The sequence below is a fragment of the Dipteris shenzhenensis genome, chromosome 19, assembly GCF_047967505.1.
Source record: "Dipteris shenzhenensis isolate YYH24624 ecotype China chromosome 19, Dip_SZ_1.0, whole genome shotgun sequence".
NCBI classification, from domain to species: domain Eukaryota; kingdom Viridiplantae; phylum Streptophyta; class Polypodiopsida; order Gleicheniales; family Dipteridaceae; genus Dipteris; species Dipteris shenzhenensis.
Genome location: NC_141614.1, coordinates 50,640,447 through 50,656,656, shown reverse-complemented (window position 1 = coordinate 50,656,656; position 16,210 = coordinate 50,640,447). Strand labels below are relative to the sequence as shown.

Below are 16,210 nucleotides of genomic sequence, written 5' to 3'. Positions count from 1 at the left end.
ATATCTTGATCTTAAATCAATTTTAGTAAAATATTTTACCCCTTGCAATTGATCAAAGAGCTCATTAATGTGAGGCATAGGATACTTGTTTTTTATGGTGATTTTATTAAGTGCTCAGTAATCTATGCATAAACGCATAGTACCATCCTTTTTCTTTACCAGTAAAATTGGTGCAGACCAAGGTGAGCTACTTGGTTGAATTTGGCCCTTCCTAAGGTATTCCGTTAATTGTCTTTCAACCTCATGTTCCTCCGTTTGACTAAGCCTATATGGGGGTTTGCAAACAGGGGTAGATCCAGGAATCAAATCTTTTTTATGATCTACTTCTCTCTCAAGGGGTAAACCATCATGTAAATTAGATCGAAAAACATATTTAAATTCAAACATAAAATCATTGAAAGAAGATTTATACTTTTTAACATTATCAAAAATAATATTACTTCTTTTTGATGCAGAAGACATAAAATCACCAATAAAAGTAAGTTCATAAAGATATACCTCGCATTCTTCTTAGTCTAATAGTCATTCCAATTCCATCGAACAAATAAGAGGCAAGTTGGACACATCATATTCTCCTTAAATCTGGAAGACTCTACCCTCTTTTTCAAACATAATGGAGTTATTAAGATAACTCTGTTGTAAGCTATGCCCAAGGCTATAATCATTCTCAACCAAGCACTACATCTGTTCGGGCGAGATGCATGATTTGGAAATCCACGGCATCCTAATAACCTTGAATATCCACCTCTACACAATATATCATGGTGTCCCAAACTTTTTTATCACTGCCCTTTGCTAGAGAGACCAGATATTTATGGGCACTTTGGACTCTCATGCAATTTTAATTTCTTAACTAACGAGTAGTTCAAGAAATTATATGTTCCACTATCATCGACCATCACTCTTACTCTTTGCCCCTTATATTTTTCATGTATCCTCATTAAATCATGAGGACGAAAGGTGAGCTCCCATATTGCCGATGATAAACATCACATGTGGGTGCTATCCTGATAATAGACCTCTACCTCAATGTACTTTTCAATACCATTAAGCAACAACACTTGCACCGCATGTACTTGTTTTTGTGGAGGTCTAATTGGGGCTTTAGCTCCCACTTGTTTGTTTTTAGGGCAGTTCCAAGTAGCATGGTCTTTGCCCAAACACTTGAAGCAAAGCTTTTCCTACCTGGCCCTTTCATAATCCTCTTTCTTCAAGAGAGGATAATTTGTGTTTGAGGCTTCTTAGGTGGCATCTGAGGAACCTCCTTCTTAAAGTGTCCCTTCTTTTTCAAATTGGGAAATTTGTTGAACTCAGGAACAAAACCTGTTTGCTTTGAAGTTTCAACTTTGGATTTCCCCATCGTATCATTATATGTTTGGGCATACTTAATTGCTTCCTCAAAGGTTTTAGGAGAATTTCTTTTCATGTCAACCTTATAAGTGTCTTTGAGACCTCTCACGAAACCCCTTATCTTTTGGAATTCATCAATTCCCTTCAACTTAAGGACTACCTTCATATAGTTTGCTATGTACTCGACTAGCGTGTTTTTACCCTTTGTACAATTGTCCCAAACCTCCCATGCTCTTTCTAATTCATTTTTTGGTAAGAACTCTTTTAAGAAGGCTTGTTCAAACTCAGTCCAATACCTAGGAATTTTATCATTTTCCCTGAGTCTCATCCACCATTTATATGCTTTATTTCCAAGGGAAAGACTTGCTTCCATGACTTGATTTTCAGGAGGAGTATTCCTGAGTCAATGGAAGTCTTGCCACTTTTGCAAGAACGTATCAATCGCATCTTTATTGCGCTCCTTTTCTTCCCCATTGAAAATTGGCGGTTTCAAGTCCTTAAGGATGTTAGAGGTCTCTCAAAGTCAAGAGGTGGACCTCTCAACTTGATTAGGAGGAGTCGGTGATTTTTCTGTAGTAGTAACTGATTGAGAATCGGCTAACTTAGTTATGGCTTCAGTTAGGCTTTTCAATGTATCACTTATAGCTCCTAACTGTGTTTCTATATTTTGCATTCGAGTTTCAAGTTTAGTGAACTCCGTATACGAAATTCCATAATCACCATAGTCTATATCCTCCATTTCCACGTTATCCTCTTGAGTTTCATTTTGTACCTCCTCATGTATTTCCTCTTTCCTTTCCTAACCCTTTCCTCGGCCTCTCTAACCATATCGTCCCTTTCTAGAGTTGTTGTTTCAAATGCAAATTTATTCCAAAAGATATAAAGCAAAAAGATTTATAAGAGAGAGAAACATGTGATGCCCACTTCCCTGGTGTTTATTTGAGGCTTAAATTTGCTTTTGAAGTCGATGCGTCCTTTACTTTGCAAGCGATCTTCACTTTTGATTCCGCTTTTGCGCTTTCTTCTATCTCAAACTCCTCGCTTCGAAATCTTGAACTCCTCGCTTCAATGTTCTTCTTTGAATTTGGAGAGGTTTAGAGAAAAATAGGATGATATGCCTTAGGACTTTCAAAAAGAAGCAAAGGCTTTACAAGCCCTTGGGATTTTAGAGATATAGATTCTTAGAGGGGTGAAAAAGTATCGTAGGAACTTAGAAAAAGGGGGGACCTTTAGAAAATTGACGTGGCTTTCTTCAAAGGTCTAAAAACCTTTGTATGACATGGTGGTTTCTTTGTGTGCAATAATTTCTCTGTGTACGGAAATCTGCACTGTGCATTGTGCACTCTATGAAATGACCGCGGCTCTCTGTTTGGACTCTGCAGTCTTGGCACTCAAGAAGATTGCATCATTGCTTTGTCTCTTCCCCGCTCATTTTCAGTGCCATCACCATGCTTCAGCTGCAAATGCAACTCCATTTAAAGTCAGAGCGACACGAGTCACACAAAGGCTGTCAGGATTCAGGGAGGTTGTCAGAACTTGAGCGCGGCGCGAAGTCACAAATCCCAACGAAAACGAGCCACGAGCCTTGGACTTGGAGAATCAATCAAGGAGCTTGCTGTCATAAAGTTCGATCCGACTAGCAGCAAGCAAATAAAGCCCAAGAGCGCGACCCACACAAACACGCAGTATTTGTTGAAGGTTTGCAAGTCTGCGACTTTGCCCCGATTACGAAAATTTTTGACTCTGATACCAATGATACCACCTCTGAAACATAGAGGGATTTCTTCTCAATTTTCCACCCAACCCTAGACTCTGTGAGCTCCCTCTTCCAGTTCCCTCCTTCCCACACTTTCCATGTGGAGCTCTCTTTCTAGAATCCTCCCCCTTGGCCCTTGCGTAGGCCTAGGCATGACCCTAGACCCAAGCCCTTTAGGCCCTACTAATGCAAGTGCTTAAAGGACCCTACTAATGCAAGTGTTGCCAAGCCCTCTGGCTTTCTGCCTTATACCGTGGTCTCATGGTATTATAGTTGAAGTAACATAGCAACTGCCCTATTTGTGGGAAGGGTGGTACAGCCATCTTGGCCAAAGAGAAGATTCATATGCATGAGTTGTTTTTACATGACAAGGGTTGGCTGCCTCCGTTAATGTAGATGGGTTTCAGTTTAATGTTGTATGCGTTTATGCCCGGAACTCCTCTGGTGAAAGAGCCTCATGCTGGAGCAGGTTTTCCTCTACCCTTGAAGGAGATTGTTGGCCTCTCGTCGACGGAGATTGGAACTTTACTTCTGACAATGTGGACAGATATCACCCAAGTAGAGCTATTTCGAAAGTGGAGCAGGATTCCTGGGAAGAGCTTTGCCTTTATCACAGGATAGTAGACTGTATGCAAATCAACCCGGAAGGGTTAGGAGGGTCCTCCTAGATAGGCTCCAACAATGTATGTGTAATTGTTGTGCGTTGCATGGGATAGCAAACATTGCAAAGTTTGTGTGAGAATGCTAACATTTGCTTTTGAGGATTTGTAAATGTTGATGATTGTTATGTAACCGCATTGGGAAGTGCTGAAAGTGGTAAGCAAACATTCTACCTCTTCTTTATAGAGGAATTGTTTGTCTGCTAGAACGATGTTTTTTTTGTAGTATGTGCCTATGCTGAGGCCCTGTGACAAGCACGTACAAGTACTCTGGAAGAGATGTTGCGTTTGTTTGTTTGGCATGGAGTTCTTGTAGGCATAAGAAGTTTGTTGTGAGGGGATGCAAGAATGTCGGCCCTATGTGCTGGCAGGGACCATGTGTTTAGTTAGAGATTACAAGGACATCGTGCCAAAAGTAAGGAAACTGAAATCTAGCTGCAGTGTATGCCATGCTTGTGTTGCACGCAGTCGTGTTAGCTCTTCAAGGACCATGCTATCAACTTTTACTTGTGATTGTTGAAGCAGCTTCAAGATGTAGAGCTTGGCGGGATCACGAACGTGAGATAGTGCAGTGTACACAAGGCCATGTGTTTTTATTCCAGAGGGATCGAAAGCGAGCGAATCCATTGCTAGGCATTAGGCTTGGTGGATTGTTTTTGCTGCTGCTGGCTGTATTGGGAACTGGTGCTTGTAGACTATGTTGAGGTGGTTTTTCCCATTTTGAAACTCACGTGCAATTTGCAAGATTGGTATCCAGTGTTTGGTATTCCTTGTTTGTAGAGTGCGAGTTTGTTGTTCATGCATGCCTTCCTACGCTTGGATTCTCAAACTCTATCCAGACAATTGGAGGGCTTCTGTCTGACATTGATCTCTTGAAGATGACATCGGCTCCATTCACAAGGCCATCAGAGATGTTGAGGTGCCGGCACAAATCTCGACAATCATGCCTTGTTTTAGCTGTAGCTTCATGTGCAATCCTTCTGTGTGGACTTTGCATCCAATGGATTTCTGATTGATTTATTGCATGTATTATGCCTAATGTCTTTTGCCTTTATACAGTGAGGTGTTGTCGTTAATCTCATGAAGACGACATGGTTATGTGTGTCCGCTCAGTTTGTGTAAAAAGATGAGGCACTTGATCTGCAACATGCAGCTCGTGACAATACCATTGGTTTATTGTTTCTATGTTCGCATTGGTATGGCTTCCTCTCTGAAGCCGGTTCAAGAGATCAAGGAATACATTGTTTTGTTGCCGCATGGGGGTGTTGAGCTTGTAGTACATGACATTGTCTTTTTAGACAGAAGGTGACATGGCTAATGTAGAAGGCTTGCATGAAAATATCTACTTATCCTTCGTGGGGATTGCTTGGCACAAGTCCCCACAGAAAACCACATCTACTCCATCGAAGGGCTGCAAGTGATTGTGTTTAATCTCGTGCAAATGCATGTTTGCTGCAACGAAGGTGTTTTGGCCTACCAATGAAATCTCATCAAACACAACTAGTTGCACGTCTTTGTAAAGCTAACAAAGTGTTTGTAGTTTTTCCGTGGCAAGGCTTTTGTATGTTGATGTCAACAAAGCCAAGTGCAAAGCAGAGTGTACAGTTGTCCCGCCTATGTTGTATGCAACATTCCCGGTGTACGCTAATAGCAAGACTTTGAGGAATTCATTGCCAGTGTTATGTATCTGAGAGTAGTGCCGTGCCAAGGCTTGCACTAGTAATAGCAATGTGAATGTTTTGCCTGTCCCGGCATCGCCATACAAAAACAAATAAAGTGGCGATGCTGTGTTCAAGCATTTTTTGAGGAGAATGTCTTCAAGTAGTAGGCATTGCGTCTTGTTTAGTTTGTGCAATTGTTGGTGGTATAGGGGGCTAGGCATCCTCATGAATGTGAAGTCACATGCCTTATTGTTTCGGCATGATTTTGTACTACCTTCACGATCACGCTGCAAGTTGAAGTCATTGTTGGCACGCTATTAACAGGCTTCTTTGAGAGCCTATTGTTAGAGAAAATGTTGTCAAACTACGACCATTCTGTTGAGGCAAGACCTCTTTGTTGAACTTTTGCTTGTTCGATTCGATTGCCACTTTCTCGAGGGAATATAAATCATGCCATGTATTGCAAGCATTGCCTATACAATGCTTGTTGTTCTTGAATGGCAAGTACAGCAAGCATAGTTCGTGATTCTCAGGGTCTTTGGTTTTGATGTAGTTGTTGAACCTAATAATCTTTTGGCATTTTCGCTTGTATTTGCCTATCATGTCTTGGGAGAAGATGTTAATGCTCTGAGGGCTTAGCTTCTTAAGCTGAAACCATCGTTTGAGAAGCATGGTGCGTTCATCAGGAGGGCTTGTGTTCACATAGCAAAACTCCCTTGTTGTGCTTGTCAATGGCAAGGAAAATGATAGGTACGCTGCTTGTTGTGAGCTAATATGTTGTGTGTTTAGGATGGCATTCCCAATCTTGTGCACGCGTTGGTTGGCTAGTGCATTGGAATGCAAACATTATTGTTGCAAAGCTTGGTTCACTGCTTCAATTGTGGCCAGATCGACCTTTGTCATGTAGGAGGTGCAGTAGGAAGCAGTGCCATGGGGATTCATAACAAATTGCACATCTGTATTTGCATTCCATAGCTTAGAAATAGTAATGTTGAAATTGTTTGTGTAGATGTCTTTCAGATGCCTTTGAAGGAAAAGCAAAGGCTGGGTGATGGTAGAATGCAATGCTGTAATGTATGCTTCTTTTGACATGCATAGTGTGTCCAGGAAGTTGTCGAAATTAAGACTTTCAACACACTCTTCTTGGAGGACGAAAGTTATTCTTTTGTACTTTGTTTTGTGGGCAATCACATCGTTTGAGTCTTCATGAGGACTCAAAATTTTAGTTGCTCTCATGGGGGGTTGTGGGAAATGGAATTGGCATTGACTCCCTCATTTTTTGCAGGTTTTCCGATGCTTGTGTCGTTGGATGTCTTTATTTTCATCTCAAGCTTCGCAATGTCTATGCTTATGTGCTTATCAACGAAAGCTTTGATGTCTACATTTGAAGACTCGTTGTAAACAAGAGCATTCTCAATCCACAATAGGCCGTGGTCATGTTGACTTCTTTGTTTTAGAACTCTGTGACAAAGAAAAAATCAAGGATTTTCCCCAAAATAGCGTCGTCTTGTTTGAGCAGATATTTCATCACTTGGAATTTGTGAATGTACTACCTTACTGTCGTCACAGGATCAAAATGCACAAGCTTGCGAACATTGTTGATTGTCCAACTCCCTTTTGTGATGTTGGACAAGGGGTGGACTTTACGGAGGCAAGAGAGCAATGGTTCCCAGTTTTTTTCTGCGGTTGAAAAAGTTTGAAAGAAAGTTGGTCCTAGTTGCCTCAACATTGCAAATAGATTCTTCTTGAGCTTGTGCTTGTAGTTGGATGAAGTGTGCAGACATGCAAAGTCACGAAAGCCTATATGGGATTGCAAGAGATGTTGAATGTTCGTGTCTTTTGCTGCATACCTTGCAAGTATCTGTTGGCCACGAAGTTGCCCCATCCGCATAGAACCCAAGACGAGGACAACACTTGTGCAACCAGAAATTTCATTGTTTTGAAGAAGAGGTTCTCTATTAACATAGCGAATAATCAATCTTTGTTAGAAATCTCCCAACGGGCAATGTCTTGATACGAAGTACGGGGTGGCAAGCTGTAGTTTCTAGCATGTCGTAAAAAAGTGTCGGGAAGGCTGGCTCCTCACAGTGTTTGTCTTTGAAGATGCTTAGTGGTGTGAAGCCCTCAGATGGAACAATATTGATTGTCTTGTCTTGAAAGTCAAATCATCGATCTTTGTTCGAAAGCTCCCAACGGGCAATGTCTTGATACGAAGTACGGGGTGGCAAGTTGTAGTTTCTAGCATGCCGTAAAAAAGTGTCGGGAAGGCTGGCTCCTCACAGTGTTTGTCTTTGAAGATGCTTAGTGGTGTGAAGCCCTCAGATGGAACAATATTGATTGTCTTGTCTTGAAAGTCCACCACTTGCTGTGTTGTGTAGATGCCATGGACCAAGGTATCTATAGGATTGTCTTCTTCAAGTTCTAGAGTGTTGTTTTGTCTAGGGAGTATGGCCTCAGTCCATTCCTCACCCATAGCATTGTCTGTGTCCATGTAGGAGTCATGTTTCTCAGACTGCTCTACAACACTTTGGTTTCTTGTTGTCTTGATGTGCTCAGCCGATGCACTAATCATTGTGACATTGTGCTCCTTGTACAAAGGGGTTTGCAAAGCTCCTTGAGTGCTCTCAGAGTAAGCGTTGGGCGCACCAAACTACTCATGTAGCTATGGATGAACTCCAACCTTCGCTTCAAAGCAACCATGATTGTGGAGTTGTCACTCAAGAAACATTTTAGAACATTTTGTGCTCTATCGACATCTGCGAACACATTTACAAAACGGCACCGTGTAGCCCAAATTGACCTTCGTATGACAACTCACGAATTTGGGCAAAAGGTATCGTGATGGCAACCAAGTGTCCCAAACTATTAATTGTGAAGCTACCAGTTGGCTTGATTCGAAGAAGCATGGACCACACACACAAAACACTTTCGGCATACAAGTTGAGGAAAGGTGTTGTGAAACCAAGCAGTGTGTCCACGTACACACCACGGATTGTGACAGCAAGATTTGGTCCATCGTGATGGCAAATGCGTCCTTTAAGCAAAGGAACCTTCACAATGAACTGGATGGAGGTGCATGTGTAGCAGTATGGATGTGATGGGTTGTGGCTAACACATGATCCACCACAAGAGCCACATTGATACTCCACGAGTTGCTTGTTAAGACCTCTGAAGTGCAACACTCCAGTGACTTGGAAAACAAATCACAAGGTGTTAGCTTGCAAAGCATTTCAAGTAAAGGTCAAGACAACGGGTTCTTACTCTTTGACCGTAGCCAAGCTTGGACACTTGAGCCATGAATACTTGTTGAAGCTCCATCTTCTTTTCATCATCCGGAATCTCCGCAAGAATGCTAAAATCGTAGAAGCCTAACACATTCTTCACTGTCATATAGGAAATATTCTTGAGGGTGTACATGACTATGCCATTGTCATTGTACTCTTGTACCTAACGAGTGAGGATGCTTGCGCTCTGTGACAAAAGACAACTATAGAGGATGGCAAGTTAGAAGGTTGGCAAAGCACCATTACCCAAAGCCGAGAAGAGGCAAAGAGACTTATAGCTACATGATCCTCATCACGTGGTCCATGACGCCACCCTCATCATCCACTTTGATCACAACAACACTAATGGTGGCCATCATAGTTGAAATTGTGCCTTGCTCCATTCTTATTGTCCATGATGCCAGAGGTGCAAAGTCTGCTATTGATGTTTCATGCACAAATTGAATGTCGCCCTCGAATTCTTCTCCTTTGACCACAAAGGTTGTTGCATCAACATGCAAAGAAAAGTAATAGCTTTCCCCCTCACCTGGACCTTTCTTGCAAGGAACTGCTCCCTCAATCCTATAGGAGGAATCGGGCATTAGTGTGTCCTTGTATTGTTGTATGAATGCATGAGGCACAATCAAGGTTATGGTCTCACAGTTGTGACGATCAGTTAAGTTCGCAAATAAGCATGTGGCATATGTTGCTTTTTTATCTTTAAAGCTCCCGTACTTGACAAGGAGCTTCCCCTCAAAGCAAACCTATGTGTGATGGCGTCGGTGACTTGACTAATGGCAAGTGTAGGCAAGGTATATCCCTCTCCTATGAATCTACCGGGCGTGAGGGCTAGCGCCTTGTTGGGTGTTGCAATGTCATGGCCTTTGCTTGAAACTTCTTCATTACAGGTCAACCCTTCTTGGGCTTCAGGACATTCTAATTTTTTCAATGATGTTGTTTTGCTTGCTGCAACAATAGATGGTATGCAAAGGGTGTCAAAGGCATTTGCTAAGAAAATGCAATGGATACGTTGCAACAAAAGACTTACAAAACATTATTTTAGGAAATGATTTCTTAACGTTATGGAAATTATAACGCTTGTGGTTTTCTTTTATAATTCCAAGTCATTATAACAACAAAACCTCTTTATTTCGGGGGCAGAACAGAGAATAGCACTATGAAGATATGTCCATTTTGCAAGTTTACATTGTTTCAGTAACTTAGTCGCACATTTGTGTACACAAGCCTGTAGTAGTAGATTCAAATAACTGTTGTATTCATGTTTCTAACAGACACTATCAAATGAAGGTGAAAGCAGTATTGAACTCAATAAGCACTGAAATCCACATTTGAGAAATCGTCCAAGGGCAATGATATTTGCGTTAAAAGCAAAAGCCAGACAACAGAAACCATTTCGCAAGACAAAGACCAATTGTCTGTTCTTAGAATTCCCACATCATCTAATTTTAGACAAAAAACTAATAGTATGCCATTCTTGTTCAACGCACTTTCTTGGTCATCGCTCAGCCAATATTCAAACATCTTTAAAACAAAACTATTGCAATTCATTTATAAGGTAGAGCAACAACGAAACAACGTATGATTGTCCACCATAAAAAAACTTTAGACTTCAACAAACAGAATGCATGTAATTGCTACGAATCTTTTGCTGTTCACAATTGAAATGTTTGTTACTACTTCGAACCTCCAAAAGGTCATCAAACGATAGACTAATCTCTCGGTACTAACTGTAGCCGGAACAATAATACCAAAGTCTACGAAGTGTTTCGAATTGCAACCTTCAGCATAATATCTCAAATGTATTTTGAATTGCAACCTTGAGCGTAATATGCATTGGCGAATGAAAAACCAGAGCAAATAATTACTTACAACCTTGAGCGTACGCTTGTTCAGTCGCCGCAGCCTGGAACGCCTTCTTCAGTGAATGCATAGTGTCTTTTGCAATCAGAGAGTTTTTCAGCATCTCTGATTGCTTGGGAGGCTTGCTCCCGCTTGAGAGCATAACCGGAGTATTGAAGACAGAAGTGCAGGCTTTTTCGTGGAACTTCTTCTCTGGCTCTGCCTCTGAAGATGCATGCAGAACAATTAGTAGTGAATTCCGTGCCCGTATTAGACAGTGATGCATGCAACAACAAGAATAACAATACCTTTCACTGTAGACATTGCGTCGTCATCAATATCAAGCACACTCTTCCCACAAACTCGTTTTAGCATTTCTGCAGGACATTGAAATCAGAGATATGAACCTCGCAAGTGAATTAGAAGGACAAATCGAATATTGAATTCAGAAGAATGAATGGAATGACACAACACCATTTTGGAAGGTATTATTTTCGGTGTCCATGGACTCCGGAGAGCCTTCTACCGCATCAAGAGGTCCTTGTCCTATTTGGTAATCACCAGCTGATTCTCCAACACCCTCACAACCAGCCATATCGAAAGCTAGCGAAATAGAGCACTCTCTCACAAGATGGGTTGTTCACAACCAATCTCTGCCGTTTTACAAATGGATGTGACGACGAGTTCTCTGAGGAAAGGATTGCATGAGAGATAAATTTGAACAATTCCAGCGGATACCTATCTGACACAAGGAGCGCCGATTCTCTTGGAGGAGATATCGTGGCACTATGCAAAATTCCTTGCACAACAGCATGATTGGTTTGACACAGTGGCCAAAATCAACTTCATGCGAATAATGTACCGCCCAATGCCATCAAGAAGACCCGCCGAAATCCCGCTTGCATCGCTAAACTTAGAGAAAATGGCATGCCTATCTATTGAATCTGGCGATGATTCACATTCATTCCATAAGTACATCCACCAATGGAAGAATTTCAGATACATGGACGACCCATAAATTAAGAAATCCATATTTTTCCCATCTGGATAACACAGCCTTCACTAAGGCCTACCCATGGCAGGCCAAAAAGGAAGCTTCTACTAATGCTTTGAAAAACACCATCCCTATGGAGTCGGCTTCAAACTCTGAAAGAACACTGTCCCATTATGCCCATCCAATATGTGTTCATGGGCAGCCCGGAGTGTTTTTGGCCTGCCCTCTGGGTAGCCTTAGCAACGATGCAATTTTGGGAAAGCAGAAATTAGGCATTTCTTGAATTTTTGGAAGTGCATTTTTCCTATTGGCTCTTCTTCATTGGACTTTAATGAAGACTGTATCTCCACCTTTTATCCCACACCCTCCCTTCTCTCTCTCTCCCCTTTTCTCTCTCCCCTTTATCTTTTCCTTTTTGTTCACCTTGTTACCACCTGCATGCTCAAAACCCATCAGACTCGGCTTTCGATGTGTAAGAGCTGTTCATGGCGGGTTGCAAATCAGGGTTCAGGCCGAATTTCAAATGAGGCTCTAAAATAACAGTCATGAATATGTAGAACACAAACAATGACAACCATGACAAGCATGAATGTGAAGGACAAACTCAAAACAGAGATGAGCGCAGGGGTGTTTTGCGTCCTGTTTCTCATCACCTCTGTATCGATTAAGGTTGCTGGAATATTGGAAGGTACTTTTCGAGTGCCTTGGGTTTGGTTTGTAATCGGCAGCGCATGGTCTTCGTTTTGCAGTCCTCCATATCCTTGTTTCGCACTCATGCAAACCCAACGGAAGCTCCCCAGAAATTCATTCTATCCATCGATTGGCGAGCCCGGGTAGGATTACATATCCATGCATTTTCAGAGTTTTCTGCCTTTGGTTTCACCTGTAGCTGATAATCTGTGTTCTGTTGCGTTCCATATTGTAACCACATGAAAGCTTTCCTTTTGAATGCTCGGTTGAGTTCGGAAATCAATGCATAGAAAGCCCTCCAAAATCCAGATATCTGCCACACAAAAAAATGCACGCACAGAGACAAAACTGGGTCCTTCTTGCGATCAAGCAGACCCTGTAGCTTACGCTTCCCTGTTGCGATGGTGTGGCCGAACGAAAGCTCTGCGGGATGGCAAGCGCATTCATGACCGAATTATCAGAAATGGGCTTGAGAAAAACGTGTTTCTGGGGAACCTTCTGCTGCAGATGTACGGTTTATGTGGATTTCCGAAGGATGCACGTGGCTTGTTTGACAGAATGCGGCAACGAGATCCGATTTCCTGGAACTTCATGATTAGAGCTTATGCCTTCAATGGACTAGATCAGCAGGCCTATCGCCTGTTTGAAGAGATGCGACGCGAAAGGGTAATGCCCGATAGTTTCATTTTTTTTAGCATCTTGTCTACTTGCGATTGCCAAGCCGCCCTAGCAGAAGGCAGGCGGACGCACGCCTGCATCGTGATCACTGGATTTGCATGTGACATCATTGTGTGCAATGCTCTTGTCAACATGTATTACAAATGTGGTAGCTTGGAGGATGCACGGTGGGTTTTTGACAAAATGCCTGAGAGGAATGCCGTGTCATGGAATTCGGTCATTGCAGCTTACGCCCACATTGGTCAAAGCAAGGAGGCTCTGCGACTTTTTGAGCAAATGCACCGGGAAGTGGTCATGCCAAACAAAGTAACCATACTCACGGTTGTTTCTGCATGTGCCAGCCAGGGAGCTCTAAATGAAGGCAGGCAGATTCACGAGCACATATCAGGTAGCGGCTATGAGTCAGACATTGTTGTGAACACTGCACTTGTCAACATGTATGGGAAGTGTGGGAGCGTCGGAGATGCAAGGAGGACATTTGACAAAATAATTGAACATGACGTGGTCTCATGGAATGCCATGATTGCAGTCTGTGCTCAGCATGAGCTGGGCGCAGAAGCACTACAACTCTTTGCACAGATGCAGCAGGAAGGAGAGATGCCAGACAAGGTCACTTTTGTTAACATTCTTTCTGCATGTGCCAGCGAGGAAGCTGCAGTTCCAGGTAGACGGGTACATGCACAGATTGGGGTCAGCCAACTCCAGCACGACATAGTGGTCGGAAATGCACTCATCAACATGTATGGCAAGTGTGGCAGATTGGAAGTTGCATGTAGGATATTTGAAGGTATGCCTTATAGGGATATCATCTCATGGAATGGCATGATCACAGCATATGCTTATAATGGGCAGAGTAAGGAAGCATTTCAACTCTTTGAACAAATGCAACTAGAAGGTTTGCCACCAAGCAAAGTCACCTTTATTAGCATTCTTGATGCATGCACCACCTTCTCAGTTATAGCCAAAGGCAAGCAGTTGCATGCGCGCATTGTGACCAGTGAATCCAAGTTAGATGTGATTGTGGGAAATTCTCTTGCCAATATGTATGGCAAGTGTGGAAGGCTGGAGGACGCACGAAGGATGTTTGATGAAATGCCTGAGAGAAACAACGTCACCTTTGTTAATATTCTTTCAGCCTGTGCCACCTGTGCAGCTGTAACTGAAGGCAAGAGGATGCATGGTTACATCATATCCCGTGGTCTTGACTCAGAAGTTGTCCTGGGTAATGCCCTTGTCAACATGTACGGTAAATGTGGCAGGTTGATTGATGCACATAGGGTTTTTGACACTATGCCTGAAAGGAATGTGATCTCCTGGACAACCATCATTGCGGCTCATTCTCAGCATGGGCACGGCATGGATGCTGTTCAGCTATTTGAACAGATGCAGCAGGAAACTGTCACGCCCAATAAGGTCACCTTTGTCAACGTACTTTCTGCATGTAGCCATGCTGGTTTAGTAGAGGACGGCTATAGGTGCTTTGGTGGCATGAATCGACATCATAGCATCTGCCCTGCTGTGGATCATTATAACTGCATGATTGACCTACTTGGTAGGGCTGGACGATTGGCTGAGGCAGAGGAAATCCTCAATGGGATGCCATTGCAACCTAATGCCGTCTCTTGGATGACTTTGTTGGGTGCCTGCAGAAATCTGTTTGATGTTGGACGAGCAGAGCGTGCTGCAGGTCATGTATTTGAGCTGGAACCAGAGAAGGTTGCACCATATCTGATGTTGTCGCACATCTATGCTGCAACTGGTAGGGAGCATGATGCAGATATGATAATAAGCCGGATGCAGGAAAAGGGGTTAAAGAAGCAGTCAGGCTGCAGCTTCTTTGAAGTGAAAGGGAAGGTGCATGAATTTTCAGATGCTCAATCACACCCTCAGAAGGAGGAGATATCTGCTGAGCTATGCGGGATGAGTAGGCACATAAAGGAGGGTGGGCATAATCCTGAATTCATGATGGATGAGTTGGAGGAGCAAAACCTTTGTGGTCACCGTGAAAGGCTGGCTATTGCTTTTGGGCTTATTAGGGCACCAGATGGAACACCTCTTCTTGTCAGGAAGACCCTTCATGTCTGACCTGATTGCCACTCTTGCCACAAAAGGTCATCTCTAAGGTTTCTTCTCGGGAAATAAAGATGCAATTCGTTTCTATCATGTGAGGGAGGAGCTTGTTCTTGTGCCAATTATGGGTGAAGTCAGATAAATGAAGGTCTTCTGGGTAAAAGGTGCATCATATTGAGCTTAAGACATTGTCAAGGTTTCCCCCAGGCCTTTTGTTGCTATATTGGTGGAATGGCAAGAGATGGGCACAGGCGGAATGTGTTGCATCATGGGTGGTGCCTATCGTCAAGTTCGTGTTATAAAGCTCAGAATGGTTGGGTAGGGGCAAGATCCTCCCATCTGCGCTCTTCAAGGGCTCTCCCTTTCTATAAAAGACGAAGGAAATGCAAATTGAGGCACAGATCAAAAGAGCCTACAAGTCTGCATAGAATGCCAATTTCTCTATATGACGAACAGGCAATCTACCACAGTCTGTCGCATACGGATTGACAGGCTAGATCTCTCCTGTCAGGCTTGGAGCTTCTGATTCTTGGTGTGAACATGTGTGTTGGCTCGTGTAGGCAACAACACCGATTCTAGGTGTGAAGATCTGTCTTGGCTCATGGCAGGTGCCAGGTGAGATGTACTCCTGCCCCGGAGATTAGTTATGCTGATATGTTTCTTTAATCCTTTGAGCAGGGATGGAGCTGATCGTGGTGAGCGGACGGGACAATGATGTGTGGCTGTTTGTCAAGCTTGGCATAGGTGTCTTGTTGGCAACTGTGATGATGACCGTAGCAAGTTGTTCTGGGCAAATTTTGCCCCCTCATCTGGGGTAGGCTGTGAAAGGGTCCATGTGCTAAATCTAGAGGGCTGAAAGCCTCCAGAGAATTTGTGAAGCAGAGGAATCTGCTACAACCTTACTGTGCGTGTGCTTGCTTGCCTCGCAAGTGTGTGCATGCGCTTGTAATTGAAAGCTTGCTTATGTAAGTTTTGTCAGCAGTGGTGCAAAAATCTTCTCCAAAGGCCTAGAATAATCCATAAGATCCATTTCAAGAGCATTTCTAATGCAAACTTGGATGCATTGCAATCCAAGAACTGTTAAAGTGCATGTTACAGGAGTGCTAGGTGATCCTGTAGGACCCAGATGGGACCATTTCTACTCCACTTAATGGAGGTTTCCCCCCGTCAGTTATTGCTAATTTAGCACACCTTATCTGTCCATGGGTGTGCTGAGAGGTCTATCTTGA

At 42.9% G+C, this 16,210-nt stretch overlaps 1 protein-coding gene across 2 annotated transcripts; it reads left to right on the top strand.

Moving 5' to 3' along the window:
- Positions 1–12,068: 12,068 nt before the first annotated feature.
- LOC147890607 (pentatricopeptide repeat-containing protein At4g13650-like) lies at positions 12,069–15,449 on the top strand. Of its 2 annotated transcripts, XM_087391085.1 has the most exons (3): positions 12,069–12,096; positions 12,128–12,376; positions 12,480–15,449. In XM_087391085.1, exon 3 carries the CDS (start codon positions 12,516–12,518, stop codon positions 14,994–14,996), a length of 2,481 nt encoding a protein of 826 aa, XP_087247211.1. In that variant the 5' UTR covers positions 12,069–12,096; positions 12,128–12,376; positions 12,480–12,515; the 3' UTR covers positions 14,997–15,449. The 2 variants fall into 2 exon arrangements, with proteins under 2 accessions (XP_087247211.1, XP_087247210.1); XM_087391084.1 differs by having other exon boundaries at positions 12,128–15,449.
- The last annotated feature ends 761 nt before the right edge of the window (positions 15,450–16,210 follow it).

What these genes read in the sequence shown, in the direction of transcription:
- LOC147890607 (XM_087391085.1), top strand. Translation starts at nt 12,516, where the DNA reads ATGCATAGAAAGCCCTCCAAAATCCAGATATCTGCCACACAAAAAAAT.